The 18,167-nt window shown below is 38.7% G+C and overlaps 1 protein-coding gene across 1 annotated transcript; it reads left to right on the top strand.

The window, feature by feature from the left end:
• Nucleotides 1–5: 5 nt before the first annotated feature.
• RNF149 (ring finger protein 149) lies at nt 6–17,947 on the top strand (the record flags this gene model as incomplete). Its single annotated transcript, XM_010133002.1, has 7 exons — nt 6–141; nt 7,497–7,747; nt 10,579–10,647; nt 13,508–13,590; nt 14,053–14,149; nt 16,824–17,019; nt 17,377–17,947. Coding segments are annotated over 7 exons (891 nt in total), but the record flags the coding sequence as incomplete, so codon positions are not given.
• Nucleotides 17,948–18,167: the final 220 nt, after the last annotated feature.

The raw sequence follows: 18,167 nt of genomic DNA, 5'->3' as shown, positions 1-18,167 counted from the left end.
CGCCCTGGATCGCCCTGGTAGCCCGCGGTGGCTGCACCTTCAAGGACAAGGTCACCAACGCGGCGCGGAAGCGGGCGGCTGCTGTGGTCATCTACAACGAAGCCCGCTTCGGCAACAGCACTGTCTCCATGTCCCACCTGGGTGAGCGGAGGGGACGCAGCTGGGTGCTCCCCGCGCTTGCAGAGGGATCTGGCGGGGAGCGGGGGGATGTGGCTTTGTCTAACGTCGGTTCACCTCGGTGGCGCGGATCTGCGCGTTAAGGGATGGGTATGGGGAGAAGCAGAAATACCTGTAAAAAATGGTACAGAGCCGGGTTTTTATTGCCTCTTGCTTTTAACCACGCTGGAGAAACACCGCGACTGTCTTCTGTCTTCCAAGTTACAGCCCAAGTGTCAGGGAGAAGATGCCGCGAAGCCATCGAGGCGGGAAGCCGTGTAACAGACTGCGGTGGGGGTCACGGGTTCGTTTAGAGCCACCTTTTTGCTTTGTACCTTCTGGCAGAATGGGTTCAGTGGTGACAGGAAGGCTGCTTTCCACAGGCTGTACGGAAGCGTGCCAGGTATCCTGAAGATGCCTTCTGGTGTCTTTGAAGGCACAGCCGTAGCTACGTGAAGATAGCTTTTGGTACAGGCTTTATTGTAATAGCTTCATCATCCTCCCTGCGCAGGTCTGTAAAGGATGGAGGAGAGGTATAAGCATCAGGTAATTCTTAATTGCTCGTGGATGCAGTAGAAAAACTGAAGCCTAGAGAAGGATGTTAGGTTGGCTTGTCTGAGCCTGCTGATGACCTGTAACTTACAGAAGGGATCTGTGATTTTTGCCAAGATAAGAACCCAGATGTTCTGTCACTACAGTGTCTGCATGGGCTTTGACACTGAAGTCTTGCTGGATTCTGAAGCGCATGACAACATCAAATGCTTGAAGAGGGGAAAAAAAACCCTCAAAAACCTCAAAACTGCTATAAAATCTGTTTGAATTTGTAGAATTCTGAGGAACTGGAAGGTCTCCAGAGGAGCATACAAAGACAAAGCAAACTAAGTAAAAAATGCTGCAAATGTGTTTTTCATGTGGTCCTGGTACAGTGAGTTTGTTAATGCCTTGGCTGTCATTCTTGGTCATGAGAAAGGGGAAGACTATGGACTTGGTTGCAGTAGAACTATCATGTGTTTCTAATGAAACAAAACTTAATTTATTTAGTATTAGTGAGTTGAAAATCTCAGGGAACTGCTGTTTCATAGCATGTATAATATATTGGGTGGAAAATAAGTCTCCTCTTGGAATACTAAGTGGCACCAGTTTAGGGGTTGGAAGCACAATTACTGTTCCTCTTAGCCTGATGCTTGCTTAGGTGGTTCAGCCTGGCCTATCTCTTGTGTTCCTGATGCACTCTGAAAGTGGAGGTGGGATGCTAGGTAAGATGTACCTTTGATTTCGATCCCATGTGCCAATTAAAGTACTTTGTTGGGTAATAATTCTTTCCTCTTTACCAGCTGTCAGTTTCTATTTCTTGCTGTCACACTGTATTGGCCAATCAGTACGAAAGTTTTTCCTTCTCTGTGGGGAATTTTCCTATGTTTCTCTCCATGCCCTATTCTAGCCTTTCATAAATGCTGTTTGCTGTTCTGTGGAATCTCTTCCTCCTTTTCTCATATTGCTTATTTTATAATTTTTAAATTATTTTTCCTCTTTTCTACTATCATCTCTGTGCTGCAGAAGACTTTCTTGGGCTTACGCTCAGGTTTGGACTTGCTAGTATAGTTAGATCTTCTGGTATGAAGAGCCTGCTGGTTGTTTTTTTCTTCTTAAACTGGCAGAATGTTGCTGCTAAAAGCTCTGCCTATGTGGAGTGTGATTTAGCGCGGTATATATACAAGAATACATTTGTACTTATTTATAGTGACTTTACAAATGCAAGTTGGACCTCAGGATGGTTTGGTTAGGGCATTAACGTTTTAAATCTTGGATTGTTCGAGGCAGGGGGTGGGGGTTGGAAAGAAAAAAAAACTCCATGGAAAGTAAAGCTGTATTTTATATGATCCAGGTTTGCCATTCTTGTGAAGGGATTTGTGGACTGACATGAAGGAAACAAGCGCTGCTTCTGGAAGGAGTGCTGAGAATAAACACACTGGGAAATCTGCAGTGCTGTAACTAAGGAATGCAGTTATATGCATACGGAACATCCACTTAATGGATTTGCAATTAGTGGCACTGAAAATTCTGTGAGATAGAGCAGAGGTTATGGCTGATAGAGGCACTGCCTGAATTACATGAGGGTGATAAATGGGTAACTTTTCTGATCTCAGTTCACCTTTTCATTCTCCTTCTGAAAAACCTGGCTTTTGAACTTTCTGATACGTGTGCTATTGTTGTTGGGTTTTTTGGTGTTTTTAGACATACTCCAACTTGAGTAAGAAGAGACGCTTGGTGAAACAAAGTGATTTGCTCTAGATGGTGTCAAAGCATTTTGTAAAGGACAGGTATCCCAAATACTCTGTAGTTTAGTCATTTTTCATGGGAACCTAGTGAGCTTCATAAGTGTGGTGAATTAGGGTTTTTAATTAAAGTTTTGGAAGAGGAGACTTGACAGTTTGAATATGTAGCCTTGCAATCCTGTTGCTCTTTCTAAAAGAAAGTTCTTCAGATATGACTCTACTACTGCGTTTTTCAGGCCTTTGCTCTCTGCCCGAATTACATTGTTCAAAATGTTGGATTACTTCCTTTCTTGAGGAAAGTAATAGTGAGGTTTTCTCCAGTGGCAGTTACTCATTTTACCCAAGTGACTCAAGGAGCTGTATTTCAGTTACTGAATCTGAGTAGTATAAACCGAAACTTCAGTTCTACAGGAATATAGACTTTGCAGGCAGTTTTGACTCAGTTCATTTTTGATGGTGGTGGTGAACTTCATATAATTCATGTGCTTCAAATTCCTTTCAAACCCAAAGTAAGTACTGTGTATATAAATATTAGCTGAGAGTGGGTTGGAGAGGAATCTGGAGAGGCAAGGTGTGGAGTATTGTGGAAAGCAGAGTAAGGAGAGTTAGAAGCTCAGTGCTGGTTGGGAAATGAGGAGGAGGCAAAGGTGTGTTGCAGTGGAAAGAAAAAAGGGTCTTCTGTTTCTGTATTTTTCCTGTTATACTTCATGCTGGGCATCCAGCCATCTCTGAATACCCTCTCAAGCTAGGATTTGGTGATCCTGAGCAGAACATAAGTTTGATACCTTGAAGACTACAGGATAAAATACGATTTTGCTTGACACACGGGGAAGGGAGGAAGGAGGACCAGCTATAATAGTTTGAGATAGGTCTAGAGTGGAGCTTTGGTGCATGGCTTGTGAATTTAAGGGAAGCTTGGAACTTAACTTGAATGATGGCTTTGGTTATGTAAAGAAAATGTCTGTGATGTGGTGCACCTTTGCCAAAATACACCCAACTAGTTCTTTCCTTCATCATCATCTGTTTTTATGCAGGTATATTGCAAATGATGCGAATGACTTTGTACTCAGGAGTCTATCAGCTCTTGCCAGCTCCAGAGCAGCACAGTTAGAATTATTTTGGCATGTAGTTCAACTCTTTGCTACCTTGCTTTCAGCGCTAATCAGAATTCTCAAGTACATAACTTCTGTATTACTGATGCTTTCTGCCATGCTACTGAAAGGACAGAACTAAAATCAGTGGCTTGCTTAACTCAGTGACCATATGATGTTGAGCTGCTATGATGTTCTGAAGAAGCAGTAACTTCAAAATGCTTATACGTATTTTACATGTAAGAGTGCATACGTGTTGGAAACAGGTGGAGAGAGGAATGCGTACCAGAGTTGATTGCTTGATCACTTCTGGTTACTTGTCCTCCTTAAGGCAGATGAAAGCACAACATGCACCAGGGATTTAGTGAGATGAGATTGGGGTGGATGGTTGGGACAGTGGTTGCCTGTGTAAGCGTACTGTTACACGCTTGTTAAGATCAGAGACGTTTGTTTGGACCAGGAGCTAAAGAGAACATTCAGTGCTAATTGTGGCAGTATTAGTAGGGTGCCTATGCTTAAAGAGGTCTAAGGGCTGACCTTAAACTTTTTTACCAAGGTGCTCAAACTCTGGGAGCTTTCTGGTGTTTTTCACGAGGACAAAAACTAGGGTATGTCTGCAGTTGTTTTCTGGATGATAGAAAATGATCTTTGTTAGCTGTAGGCATGAATGAGAATAAATGTGATAGTTTGAGATGCCTGGAATGAAGATCCTTACTACTTTTTCCTCATCAGGACAGTGCTGGTTTCCTTTTGCGAGAGAAGCCTAGCAGTATTAGCAGTAAAACTGACCTTGGCATACTGGTAGGAAGCATGCTTTCATCTTTGGAGTTCCAAATTTGCCCTCCTTTCCAGGTATACTAAGGATCTGCCAGCTTTCACTGCTTTGTTTGTACTAAAAAAGTACATACCAGATTTCAAATCTACCTGATTGCACTGAAGCATTAATCAAAACTAGAAAAGAAAACCAGTTTAGCAGGGTAAAAATGTGGCTATTGCAAAATTAGAAGGTTACAGAAAGGTAAAGCCAACAAAACTTGCTCTCAGTAGATACACGTATGTGATACTTGGAGTTGTTTAATGTGATTTGAGGTCTGGGAATTGTGTTGCAGTTGAAGAAGCTGATGGAATGACTCAGCAGCATTCCAGTCATTGAATAATGTGTTTCAGAACAGAAGTCTAAAATTAGTGAGGAATGAGTTGAAGCCCCTACTCTTACAGGCTGCTGAGGGCAACCATTTCTCTGAGACTGTTCTTGTTCCTTTTGTAATAGTGGATTGCAATTTTTTTGTTCCCCTCCCTTCTGTCCCATGACCTTCAAGGCCATTGTGTTTAGCTGCATATATTTTTAATGACAGATTTATCACCAAGACATCAGAATTGTTAAAATGTGGTATTTGTTTAAAAATGTGTGGAATATTTGTGTTAGTTCCAAAACTAGAAGATACCACAGTGTCTTACTGCCTTTGCACAGAAGAATCCTGACTTCCATTTCAAGGAAATAACTGGCTGATAGTTGGGCACAGTAGGGAGCATAGTAGGACAAAACAGGTGAAGGCATTACTGATTGATCTGGGGTTTTTAAATAAGACTTTGTTAGAAATAGCGCAGAGATCTAGGCACCAGGATTAAACACACTCGATTTTGGGATTGAGGAGGAACCCTTTATTGACTGAAAAATCCATGCTGCCTTTAATCTTGAAATTTTTTCTTCCCCAAGCCTGAACGAAACTGCATAACATACTCTAGCACACCTGCACCATTCACTAGCCATCCTTAGCCACCCTCCTGTTACTTGTAACTCCTACAGATGATATAATCCCCTGATTTAGGTAGGTGGATAACATTTCTCAGCAATGTGAGATACATTTCTACCTTCAAATATTCTTTTTTTGTAACTCCCCGTGGAGTTGTACAGGGTCAGAAAGCAAGAATTGTTTCATGCACGCTCTACAAGATTCATGAGTCTCTCTGGTAATACTTTCATGCTGGTTCAGAGAGGAGAATAATATTAATTAACCAATTTTTAATATGCTTGGACTTGTCATGTCATGTGGATCGTTACATTGTTGGTGATCAGAACTAATTAGGGAACCTAGTTACTTGTGGATCCTATTTGTCTTTGGCTTCACTGCTTTGTCTCCTAAGGCACCTACCAGACAAGGACCTGGTGTGTCCTGGAAGCTGGGTGGGTGTTGCTGGTAAGCCGAGTGTGGTGCCTGAGGGGAGGCACAAGTTGGGCATTTCCCCAGTAGCGTCTTTATCTCTCTGCACCGTCCTCAAACATTCCTTCTAGAAACATAGCCCTGTTTGGAAGATCTGATTTTTTGCTGGGTCTGGATCTGGCAGACAGGTATAGTGGTTCTTACAGTAGGTAACCAGAATTGGGATGGTTGCGTAAGGTGAAGCTGAAAAAGGGTGACTGGCATTGAGACATGAGGGTTATTCAGCTAATAACTGGAACCTTTAGTGTTTCATCCACCGCAGACCATCTGCACCCTATGGAGGCAAGAACTGCTGTGTACAGAAGCAAAACTTCTGCACATTGCCTTTGGCATGGTAGTGGAGTAGCCAGGTTGACGAGGTGTCACAGCCAGAACTGTCTCAGCTAAAGCAGTTTTGAGTATTTCAGGCAAATAACTCTATGTCTTAGAATGCAGAGAGGTGGGTGAATCTGAAATGCTGCTTTGAATTTTGAAAAGTCCCTCTTGATGTAATGTTAAAAATTAGGCAACGATTTTTTTTGGCATAGCTTCTCAGTACTGAGTCTAACAATATCAGGAAGGGAAGAAGACTTCACATCTCCAGTGGGAGGTCTTGTTGCAGGTGATCTTGTGAATCTAAAAAGGTAGCTGTGATATTAAAACTTTAGCTTTCTGGCTAGGAAAACCACTCTCTTCTTTCTCCTTCCTCTACTCCCTCTCTGAATTGAGCTTAGTTTCACTTTTTCTCAGAAGTGGGAATGCAAAGTAAGCGATAAAGCTGTGACTTAGTAAGGATATACAGCAGTGTTGGTATGCAGCAAGTAAGAACTAACTAAAAATAGTGCAGATCAGAGAAAAGGTGACATTTTTAACAAGTACATTTGTAATATGTTCTATAATACTTGGTTAGATGTAGAGAGTACTGGAGATGCTTCCAGAGAAAATACAATGAAACTCTATTCATAGAGGATCTTCGGTTTCTGCTAGTCAGTCTTGACAGTATCTTAACTTTTGGTGGCAGTGTGGTGCTTAAAGGGTTTTGAGTTGTTTGGGGTTTTTTTTTTTGGAATTAGGTGCTTTTTCGTATAGATCAAGTGCTTTCCAATTCTAATATAATAGAAAAATCCTTTGGTTCCATGCTCCCAAAAGAGTCCCAAAGTATTTCTTGACAAGTCCCGTTGTGAAGTCTCATTAAATTTTGATTTTTTTGGTATTGAAGAGTCTTTAGTATTCAAATGTTTAATATAATTTACTATTAAATAGATGAATCATTTTTCCTCTTTTTGTTCACATTTCCAGTGTAGTCTTGCTATGGATTCATATTCAAACTTAATTGAATGTGTCTTGAATGGTATTCACGTACTGTCTCCATCTGCAGCTACAATTCCCACACTGACAAATAAAAGATCAGCTGTTCCAGAGCTGCATGTTAGAACTTCAGCAACTTCAAGATGGGATGTGTATAACTTGCCTGTTTTGGGGGGGGACGGCATCCATATCACACCTCACTGGATGGAATGAAGAGTATTGGGTCTTGAACAGTGAAGATGCAAGTGTTGGAGTTTATCTTGTGTTTGAGAGCTTCATAAAATAAATAAAGGGTTCTTTGCTGGTCAACTCGATATCAAGTCTGCTTCACCTGAAAAAAACTGAGAGGTTTTCCTATAACTTTGCTTCCTGATCTTAATTGAAGGGGCCCAAGTTACCATGAGGCCAGAATGCCAAGATTTTTACTGTGAGGACTGACTTTTTTCTTTTTTCCTTTCCAACAGGAACAGGAAATACAGTGGTGATAATGGTTGGCTATCCAAAAGGAATAGAGATTTTGGAGCCAGTACGAAGAGGAATTCCAGTAAAAATGACCATTGTTGTTGGCACGCGACATGTACAGGAGTATATTAGTGGTCAGTCGGTTGTGTTTGTAGCCATTGCCTTCATCACCATGATGATTATATCACTCGCTTGGCTCATATTTTACTATATACAACGTTTCCTGTATACAGGATCACAGTTTGGAAACCAGGTAATTGGTCGTTGATGATTGTTTAGAATATCTATCTTCTCATGTCAATTCAGTTGCCTAACTTTGCTTGTTTAGTGAATGATTTTTGAAGATTTATGCCTTCTTGCAGCTTTACTGTCCTTCAGTGCTCCTCAGTAATGGTTAGTGAGGCTAATAAGCAACGTGCTAATTGGCATCGCAAGTTTGGCTGGTTATAATTATTAGATACGTGTATGAAGTCGTTGGAAATATGTTTAGCCACTTGTCAACAACTGAGTACAGGCAGCTTCTTATGTGATTTGTCACCTAACTTCCTTCCTTTTGACGTTAAACATTATTTTCATTCTTTAGTAATTTGCATACTGAAAGTAGTCTTCCCTAACCAGACTTCTTTTTTCTAATGGAGAGAAACTTTTCTTACGAAGACCCACAAGTAGTTAGGGTTAGAATTTTTGGTTCTAAAGCTTTATGAAAAAATAAAACTTTTGATACTCAATCCTACCACTCCACTGTACCAAATTGTACCAACTCCAGAGTACCAAATTGTAGCCAACTAGAAGAAGCACATGTGGTGAGATTCAGCTTTCTTGAACTAACTGAAGTGCTGAGAGCAGTGGGAGTCCTGAGCAGATCAGGAGGAAATAACTTACTCCTTATTTGCCCCTTCCACATTCCTTTCCTTTGATAGGTTAAAAAAAAAAGTTGGCTTTTCTTATTTCCCTGAGGGAAGCACTTCATTGCAGAATAATTTAGGTTAGATGGGACCTCTGAAGGCTATCCTGTTCAAACTCCTGCATTCAAGAGAGCAACTTACATGGAGTTGAGAACCTAGTTCAGCCGAGTTTTGAAAATATTTTGGGATGGCACTTTGCTGTGCTTTTCAACTTTTGCAGGTAGGTTATAGGTTCCTTCCAAGATCAGCAGCAGCTCTACTAACAATCAAAAAGAAAGTTGCACTTGTTTTTCTGTGCAAACAGCTTTCCTTTTTTGTTTTATCTTCAGAAAAACAACAAAAAAAGCTTCAAATGACTGCTTATCACATGGACTTCCCCTGCCTTCTGCTTGAACATGTAGATTCTAGCTTTGGGAGAGGAGGGAAGGGAATTTTGTTTACCTTCAGGAGTCTGAGCTCTGAATAGGACTTCAAGGACCCTTCTAGGAAAATACTTTCTCTTTTCAGTAACAGGGTAACATACTGGACTTCTGTTTTGGTTAAGCTTGTGGTCTCCTTGAAATGTTGTTTTCCTAGAGTCGTTTTACTAAGCTTTAACTCTTAGGACTTATGTTCTGAGAATACTTTCAAGAAAACAAAATTTTTGACAAGTATTTCTAGAAAAAGGGGTGTGTGTTTGTGTTGTAACACTTATTTGGTGACAAAAGTTGCCTCTTCCTTTTGGCTTTATGATAGTTCATGCTATATTTTTTTAGGGTGAGTGTGACATTTCCCAGAAATATGTAGCATAGACTTTTAATAGATTTTACCATTGGGCTTATCATATAAATGCTTCTTAATTAAATGAGATTGTCTAGCATTAGCAGGTTATGCCGGTTTCTCAATTCTTCCTCTAAAAATGGCCATTCAAAAGAAAAACTGACAAAATTTGAAAGCTTTCCGAAGATCTTAGTCAAGACATAGCATTAGGAGTCTTAAAAGAATTTTGGAAACAAAGCTACTTTTGTAATCAGAATCTTTTTTTGCTTGGCTTATTGACTCCAGTGTAATTAAAACTTGGGAGTTAACTATGCCATGTTTTAAAGCAAACTACTGCATAGCTGAAGGTGAAGACGAGTATCCTAAGACTTACTGTAACATCGGTTTAGCTGTAAAACTTCTGAAGACCATCTTGCTACTGAAGATGAAACAGGACTGTACTGAAAGCTGATATGTAAGGTGGGGTAGACTGCTGCTGCTGGTTGTCTGTCCGTTTCTGAGCAAAACTTTCAGACTAGTTCTTTGTAACACCATAAACAAAAAGCCACCCAATTTTCAACACTAAGTTTGTAAAATTATGCCATTGTAATTATTAGAGAAAAGCTGCCGCTCTTCTTTTTAATTCATTTATGGTATTTCATCAGTGAGGGCTGCTGTCAGACAGATCAACATCTGTTAACTGGGAGTGTTTGGTTTCTCAGTTTCTAGCAGTAGCTAGCACTTTGTCTTGGAATACAGTACTGCTTTCTTTTCTTGCTTCCCCTCTAAGCATAATTAGGACTGTTACTGTATAGAAGTCCAGTATGGTGTCTCATGTCTGTTCAGCCTTTCTTGTCATCTCCTTTGCATAATGTGCCCTTTCAGTGCGAAGCTTTGTAAAATGTGTGAGACAGTGTTTAACTGAGGGGAAGTATTAATAGCTACAAGCAGCCTTTTGACCTAGTAGCCAGCTGTAGGCTGCCCAGTAGGATTCCACCTTCTCTCAAGCTGGTGCAAAATGTAACCTGTGCTTGCTCATGGTCTTGCCTAACAAGATCTGGTTATACAGCTGTCATTTCAGATCTGATTGCCTCGAAAGCCTACATTAGTTTCAGTTTTCCTGTGTGTGAAGGCCCTTAGTGCAGGCAGTCTTGATAGAAGGCCACCTATGTCAACTTGGTCTGCATAGTGCTGTACCAGTTGAGTTCACTGTAGGAGCAGTACACTTACAGATAATGCTTGCTGCTGTGCCCTAGAATGCAAAATGTGTAGTTCTTCAACATCTGCTGGCTAGAAGTATTTTGCAAGCAAATTAGCCAGAGATGAATTTTTTTAAGATGCATTCTAGAGACTTGGTAGTTCACATGGAAAGTATATGAAAGCTTTACAATGTAACTCTTAAATCTAACTTGTGTACTAATACTAAAAAATTTTATTCAAGGGACATAGGAAAGAAACCAAGAAAGCAATCAGCCAGCTACAGCTGCATACTGTGAAACGTGGAGAAAAGGTAATTCTGTGGCTCTGATTCTTGCTGTATGGTTTAAAAACTGTTGTACAGAATTTAAACTGAAATTCTCACAACATAATTGCAATATAACTTAAAATTTTAGACTCACTTTAGGACCTTTTCTTAGAAGGCAGAATTTTAAATTGAAGAGTCAAATTTTAACTACTTATGAAATGTTAAGGCTGTTTTGTTGCAAGTAGTAACTGGTTATACAGAATGTTGCAGGAGACTACAGGGCTGATACTGTAGAGATGAGGAAACACCTAATGTCTCTTCAGCACTTGGAAACATCAACAAGTGGATTGCAAAATACTTCCTAGGACCTATTGATTGCGTAGTTCTTACAGCTGATGAAATGTTTTGTTTTCTTAAAGGAACATCCATCTTTTTATTGATCAGAAGGACTTAAATCTAAAAAGCTTTAAAAAATGACACTTGTTTAATCTTTTGACATACAATAAATTAAGAAGCTATATAGGCTTAAAGCATAAATTTTTTAGAAGTACATTTCTATGTATTAAAATAAGTCTCTTCTAAAAATTAAAACAGCTTTCAAAAAGTTAGCTTTGACAGCATATAACCTAAACTCAGCTGTATTAGGATAACTGAAGTAGAAAGGTTTTGAAAAAAAAAAAATTTTAGTTGGAGTTTCAGGCAGTTCTGATTCTAGATGATGAATTAGCTTCCAACTAGACTTCTGCTACTGCAGAAGGCATTTTTTTCCCCAACCCTTATTTGATTAGTTTTCACTTAAGGACTGATTTGCTCAGAGATGAAAAACAAGGATTAGGGAGTTTTAATCCGTGAATAAGTTGGAAGTGAGACAGGATAATTTATATATAATAACTTAAATGTTATGTTAGAAAACTTACATGTATGTGTAAGAACTTTAAAAGCTGTGCTTCGACACATGGTACAGAGAATGTCTTTCATTTAGTAAATCAGTTTTGAAATTTAAAAAACCACAAAAGTGTCTTTGAACTTGCCTTTTTTCTTCTTACACATTCAGCATGTTTAAGTACCATTTTACAAGTATTTTAATTATGTACTAAATTCCATGACAAAGTGATCTGTTTCAAGCTGTGAACAGAGGCGTATTCATACTTGTGTTCACACAATGGTGAGGTCAGAGATCAAGAAAGATGGAATTGAACCAAAACTTGTGTAAAGCAGTATCAAAGCACAACAGCAGCATAGGAAGGAATGGATGTAGAAGGACCGTGATGAATTCTGTGGTAAGAACCACAAGGAAGATGTTAATTGCTTTTAAGTTGATGTTCAGTAAACCTCTAAAAAGGATTTGTTTTGTGAGATTATAGCTGTGTATCAGGTAGTTTCTTCCCATCAACATACCCTTGAGTGAAATAAAATGGGGGAATTTAAGTTATTATACTGATTGTAATTATGAATGCCGTGTTAGTTAAGCAAAGTAGAATGAGATAGGGTTAAAATAGCTAAAAGTTTTTCTGCATGGTAAATTGTGTTTTCCAGTTTGATTTGATTCATACTACTATCAGGACATTTGTGTAACCTACTGATGCAGAGGTACTTTCATGAACTTAATGTAAATGTGTCTGCAGATACAGTCCAGTCTGTGTAAACGTACACTTTTTCCTTTAAATATTTCCTTTCAGATATTCAAAAGAGCATATTTCTTTTATTGTGTCACAGTACAGTCTTTCGTTATCACTTCACTTGGGGGTTGAGGTATTTAACTAAAAATAGGTCAATATTTTAAAAGTGTGTTTGCCATCATGTAGATCTTTCCTGAGAAGCTTATGGGATTATGGTAAAATGGACACTCATTTGAGTATGTGCTACATATGGTGTGCTTGGATTTTGCCTCTTGTACAGAATAAAATTCATTTTTTTATGGAGTAAGTACTTAACTTTGCTTATATAAAAAAAATCTTAATTTGATTTATTTGGGAATTTAAAGCATTAATTATGTAAATTGATAGCCTTCAAAGGAAAGAAAAACTTGCCTTGAACTTGAAAGTTCACTTGCAGTATTAATTAATTTGAGTGTTTGTAGTAATGAAATTGAAGTACTTCAGTAAGCAGTAAACACCAAGTATTTATTTTGTAGGGGGTGGCAGGGAAGAATTGGGCTTACTGTTCTCACGTTTTATGCAACCCAATTAATGCTGAATTATTTCTATTGCATCTGGAGATATTTGTCACTGTTGCACTGCAACTATAAGTTGCACTGCAACTATAAGCATGGCTTCAAGAATATAATAAGGCCTGTTAGGAAAGGTACTTAACCCTTAAAAAGAAACAAATTGAGGTGGAGAAATACTGGATTTTGACAGTCTCCCTGGTGTGAGTTTGGAGGAAAGTTTTAAAAATCATCCCAAACTGCATACTTCAGTTCTTCTCTTCTAGTTATGAAGGGTTATCTGTTATGAAGTGGTAGAAAATTGAAAGAGGTGAGGAAGAAGGGATTTGCAGTGTTCAACCCCAGGAATATCTTCCTACTTAAGTGCTGGGAAGTCTTTGAGGCCATCAGTTAAGAATTAGATTGTGTGCTTTCATCAGTGCTGACCTCTCTTGAAATTTCTCAATTCTATAGTTAAGCTGAAATTTTACTGTGCTTCCATGAGCAAAGCCATTGTTTGAGACTTTACTTAAGGTGTCATACATAGCTATTTAAATGAGAAAGCTCAGGTTTGTCTGCTTTTAGGATTTGGTATCACTCGTACAAATCACCGCTTGATGGAATCTTGAGTTAAATGAGGGAGATATTTTTATTTGCGAAACCATTTTATGCATTTTACATGCTGTGAAGCTAGCTAGTACTCAAAGATTGTTCTATAATAAAATATGGATTTAATGCATTTAAATGTGTTGTATTTAGGGTTTGGACGTTGATGTGGAAAATTGTGCTGTGTGCATTGAGAACTATAAACTGAAAGACACTGTCCGAATTCTGCCGTGCAAGTAAGTTTCCCAAAGCGTTCCTTCCTCTTTAGCATGTTTTCCCTAAGAAATACATAATAAGCTTTCTGAAAACTACTGAAGCTCTGGTGGCACTGCTGAAGCTGTGCCATTTGTTTGCCTGATATGTGTTGAAGGGCACTGGGAGACCACGTAGCTCTTCATCTACGCAGGAAAAAGGAGCAATTGGGATAAGCGTAGGAGTGAAGCAGAGCTTTCTTAAGTTAGAACTGTACACTGAACTGGTAACTGTGGTGTCCTTGAGGTTAGTAACATCTCCTATTTCAGAAAGCTACCATGAAAAGATGCTTCCAGAACTATATCTATCCTAGCAAATTAAGCAATACCTAATTGTCAAGGTTATAAAGGAGTGGGTTTATTTTTTAATGTAGTAACTTGCACATTGTTTGAAGGAGTCGTGTGTGGCTTTCGTGATGAGTTCTAAAGGGCATTTCTTTTCTTTAGGCACATCTTCCATAGAACGTGCATTGACCCATGGCTTTTGGACCACCGAACTTGTCCAATGTGTAAACTAGATGTTATCAAAGCTTTGGGATACTGGGTATGTTGCACACTTTCTTTAATATTCAAAGTAGAAGTACATTGCAGAAGGCCAGACTTCATGTAACTGTTCAGAATGAGAACGGTTGTTACTTGACAAGGCCAAAGAAGCTGGGCAAAGATGCAAGAGTAATTGAGTGAGAACTAGAGAAATAAGAAATGGGCAAGAGTTTAAACTGTATTGAGCAGTTTGTGAACCCTCTGCATACTGTTTTGAGAGAACCAATTTTTTTCTGTCTCCAGCTGATGATAGTAAGGAAGTTGAAGCAGAGGTGAGGCAATTTGTCCAGGCTATGAAAAAAAACATAACTTAATGCAATAGATCTAGAGCATATAGCTGATTTTGTTGAGAACTGCACTTCAAAGGAAGAAATTTTTTTTTTTATCTGGAGTGTTTGTGTACTTCCACATATGCCCCAGTGTCTTATCCCTGTAAATGAGCCAGTACTTAGAACCTTCCTAAAGACATTCACCAGAAATTGGTTGAGAAAATGATGTGCTCTCATTTCTTTCTGACAGCACCAGAAAAGAGAGATGAAGACACGTGCGGTAGGTTACTTGGTCACTGTTGATAAATAGTTTTGAGTTCCACTAAAATGCCATAGGCACAAATGTTCCTCTTTTCTACTGAACTACAAAGATTTTTCAGAAAATAGGGCTGTTCCTTGGTTTCAGGGACTTTCCTTTCATAGACTAGGTCTGCATTTTGAATAACTTTTCTCTTCTTTCACTGCAAAGACTTAAATCTATGGAAGATTTTTATGAATTACTCTTTTGTTTTGTCAAAGGTGACAATACTCTTGCCATGTGAGATTATATATACCAGATAGTGGCACTTCTGTGTATTAAGTCATACTTTACCCAAGAGTTGTACTCTTTTTGTGATGTGAAATAGCTATTGTTACTTTACTACTGTTATGTCAGCAGCTTATTTTTTGCTCACTTCCAATTCTTGGAGTTGATGTAACTTGTGTTACCTTCAGAAGACACATCCTTTTGTGTACAGGCTGAAAACTGAAATACTAGAACCTTCAGAACACTTTTATTCCCTGAATTCATGCTGTTGTGGATTATTGATACCAAGCCTAACAGGGAGAATTAATACCTCCTCTGCTTGTTAGGCAAAATGCATGTTGGGAAACATGCAAAAATGCGATTATATTAAATACAGAAGCCCAGTTCTTTTTTCTAATGGAATGGGGAAAATGTGTGCTGCTTATGCATCAATCATTCAAGTCCGTCCCACTGAAGCTAATAATATGGGAAATAATTCAGTATTTTTTTCTATCTTAGTTTTCAGCCTGATCCAGGTTGCCCAATCTAGTTTGTAGAGTAATGGTGTGAATTCTTTACTTATGTGAGGAAAAAAAGTGTGAAGAGCAAGGCATGTTCTTTCAGCAATGTGCTTGCTGAGTGACATAACTGCAGACAAGAAAGTGCAGCCTTGTCACAGAAATCTACTAAACCTTCTGCAAAGAGGCTGAAGCCTCAGTTCAGTTTTATGGAGAACGAATACTTCAGACACTTGAAAATTTGTAAAGGCTCAAAATAGAAAAAAGGCACTAAGTCCTATTACCTGGCTTTTGTTTTCTGAAGAGTGGACTTCAGTGGTCTAGTTATGCATTATGCAGTTCAGTATGTCTGGCTGATTTGGTAGAGCATTGTTAACTTTGTAGTTTCAGAGCTTATTTAACAGCCGAAGTTTTGGAAACTGAAGTCATTAATACAACCTTGCCACACAACGTAGAGATTAGTACCACGTGTGTCTTGACTTTTGTGCAGTTATAGCAGATCTATAGCTTGTTAAAATTTAGTACGTTTTAAAATGTGCTACTTTGGTGCTAAAGAAAGAATCGGCCTAGAATTTCTTAAATCTTAAGATGGGCCTTTGCTAATTGTTTGAGGAGGGGAAAAATAAAAATGAAGCACACAGAATAGCTACTTGTACTTGCTTATGTGTAAATAATGTCATTACATCAATGGCAAAGGCTTAGTGAAGGTAGTCCGTTTAATTTTAGGAACAGAATTGTGCATGTAGGACTTGAAATTAACTTTCAGAAAGGATCAGAAATAGCTCATGCTATACAATAGGTGAAATAAACTCCTTTGCCTGTGCTGCAAATGCTTTGTTCCTGCAAAGTGACAAGCCAGCATATTTGCATTTTTGGAACAGACTTAAAGTTGGGCTAGAGGTAGAGGAGGAGGGAAGTTTGTTCTGATGTCAAATGTTTGCTCACCTCAATGAAAAAAAAAGTCTAGGCTTGCCCAAATACTACCATGAGAAATGTAGGCTTCCACAAACTCAAAGGCTTAATAAATTTGTTCAGTGAAGACTTCATATGTGCTGAGCCTACTCCTAATCAGACTGCAGCGATACTGTTGATGCAGTGTTGAAATATTCCAAAAAGGCTGTCTGGGTTGACTCCTCATGTTGCTGCTCTTGGCTTTGGGAGGCTTTGAAAAAACGGCTTTTCTTTTGCTTGCCTTTGTTTCTTTGCAGTCAGACAAAGTTGAAAGGAGACACTGCTCAATGCTGTATCCATGAGTGCATAGATAATAAGCAAAAAAAAAGTTTTTTTTTTCCTTATAAGGTGAGGTTATAAAGTGATAACATGGAGGAATGTTAATGCCTAATGGTAGACAAAAGTGTCAGTTAAATATGTTTAATTTTGAAGGGTGACCCTGAAGACGTACTTGAAGTTCCAATACCTGAATCAATAAGTGGCAGTGTTTCAGTCGGAAGTCTGAGTATTGCTTTACAAGATGATGACAGGAACGAAGTAAGCGAATTGTCGGCTTCCTCCACTAATGAATCTGTATTGCAGTGTACCAGTTTGAAAGAGGACGCAGGTGAAACCACAGCACTACTTGGTAAGTAGTAATTTAGCTTATCGTTTGATGGTCCTTACTGCCATTCATTGCGTTAGAAGAAGCCATTCTCTAACTGATGTTACTAGTGTCAGTATTGCCATGAAGGCCAGGCTGAATGGTGTCAGTACTGACGTTCAAAAAGTACAATTGGGTAGATTTTGAGATCATTTTAGCAAGCTGGAGGTGGGGGCTGGGGAAGAAGGCTGTCTTAAGAGGATTACTTACCCAGAGAATCTTGAGAACCTTAGGAATATAAGAATAAGAAATTTCTTGCCAGAGTTTGGATTAATGTAACAGGTAGAACATGTTAAAATGGTAAATCAACAAACAATTTTTCTTTTCATTCCTGACTTCTAGATGTGGATGTCAGTAATAACCGGCATGGAGAACATCTATCTAATGGAAATTCCCACTGAAACTGTTTCATGGAAGATATCTTGAATAGACTGTTGAAGAGCTATTATTTTTTATTTAATTAGTATGGACTTTTGTCTAGTTAATGGAAAAAAAAATAACAATGTAAATTATTTTACCGTTCAAACTTTTCTAGCTGGTGTTCCAAAAGGGCTAATAACTAAGAATTTTATACACAGGAGGATTTTATAAAATCTTCTCTGGATGTCTCATCCTAAAAAAAAAAAAAGATGCAATAACCCTTTTTCTGTAAGCGTTGTACAATGTCATTGTGTTCCAGAGGGCTGTAACAAAGATGAAGACTAGGCAGTGAAAACAGTGTAGAATGTCTAATGGATAAATATTTTGGGTGCACTACTTAGGTTCAGTATGTACACATGGAGAACACTTACAAGACTACAACTATGAAATGTTTTGAAAGTTCTGATCTGTTGTAACTGGAGATGGATGTTCTTAGAAAAAACAGAATCTAACTTGAAGGAATCAAATAACTTCATAGGTATGTTGCATATCCTTTTTTTGTCATGAAAAAGTTGCTAATCGCAACTTTCCTTACACGTAACAAATGCTAATTTGATCTTGTAATGTGTTCTACTCAGAGTGGATGCTGAGAGAAAAGGAGACTTTCTCCATCTTGCTAGCTTTTTATACTGAATTTGGCAGTAATAGGTCATGCTGGGTGGTCTTCACGTGCTGAGCATGTAGACTTATTTAGATATATGCACACTGGTTAC

The sequence above is a fragment of the Buceros rhinoceros genome, unplaced genomic scaffold (genome assembly GCF_000710305.1).
Source record: "Buceros rhinoceros silvestris isolate BGI_N320 unplaced genomic scaffold, ASM71030v1 scaffold24803, whole genome shotgun sequence".
In the NCBI taxonomy this organism is placed as follows: domain Eukaryota; kingdom Metazoa; phylum Chordata; class Aves; order Bucerotiformes; family Bucerotidae; genus Buceros; species Buceros rhinoceros.
Note: the sequence above shows the minus strand (reverse complement) of the source record. Positions and strands in the feature narration are given on the sequence as shown.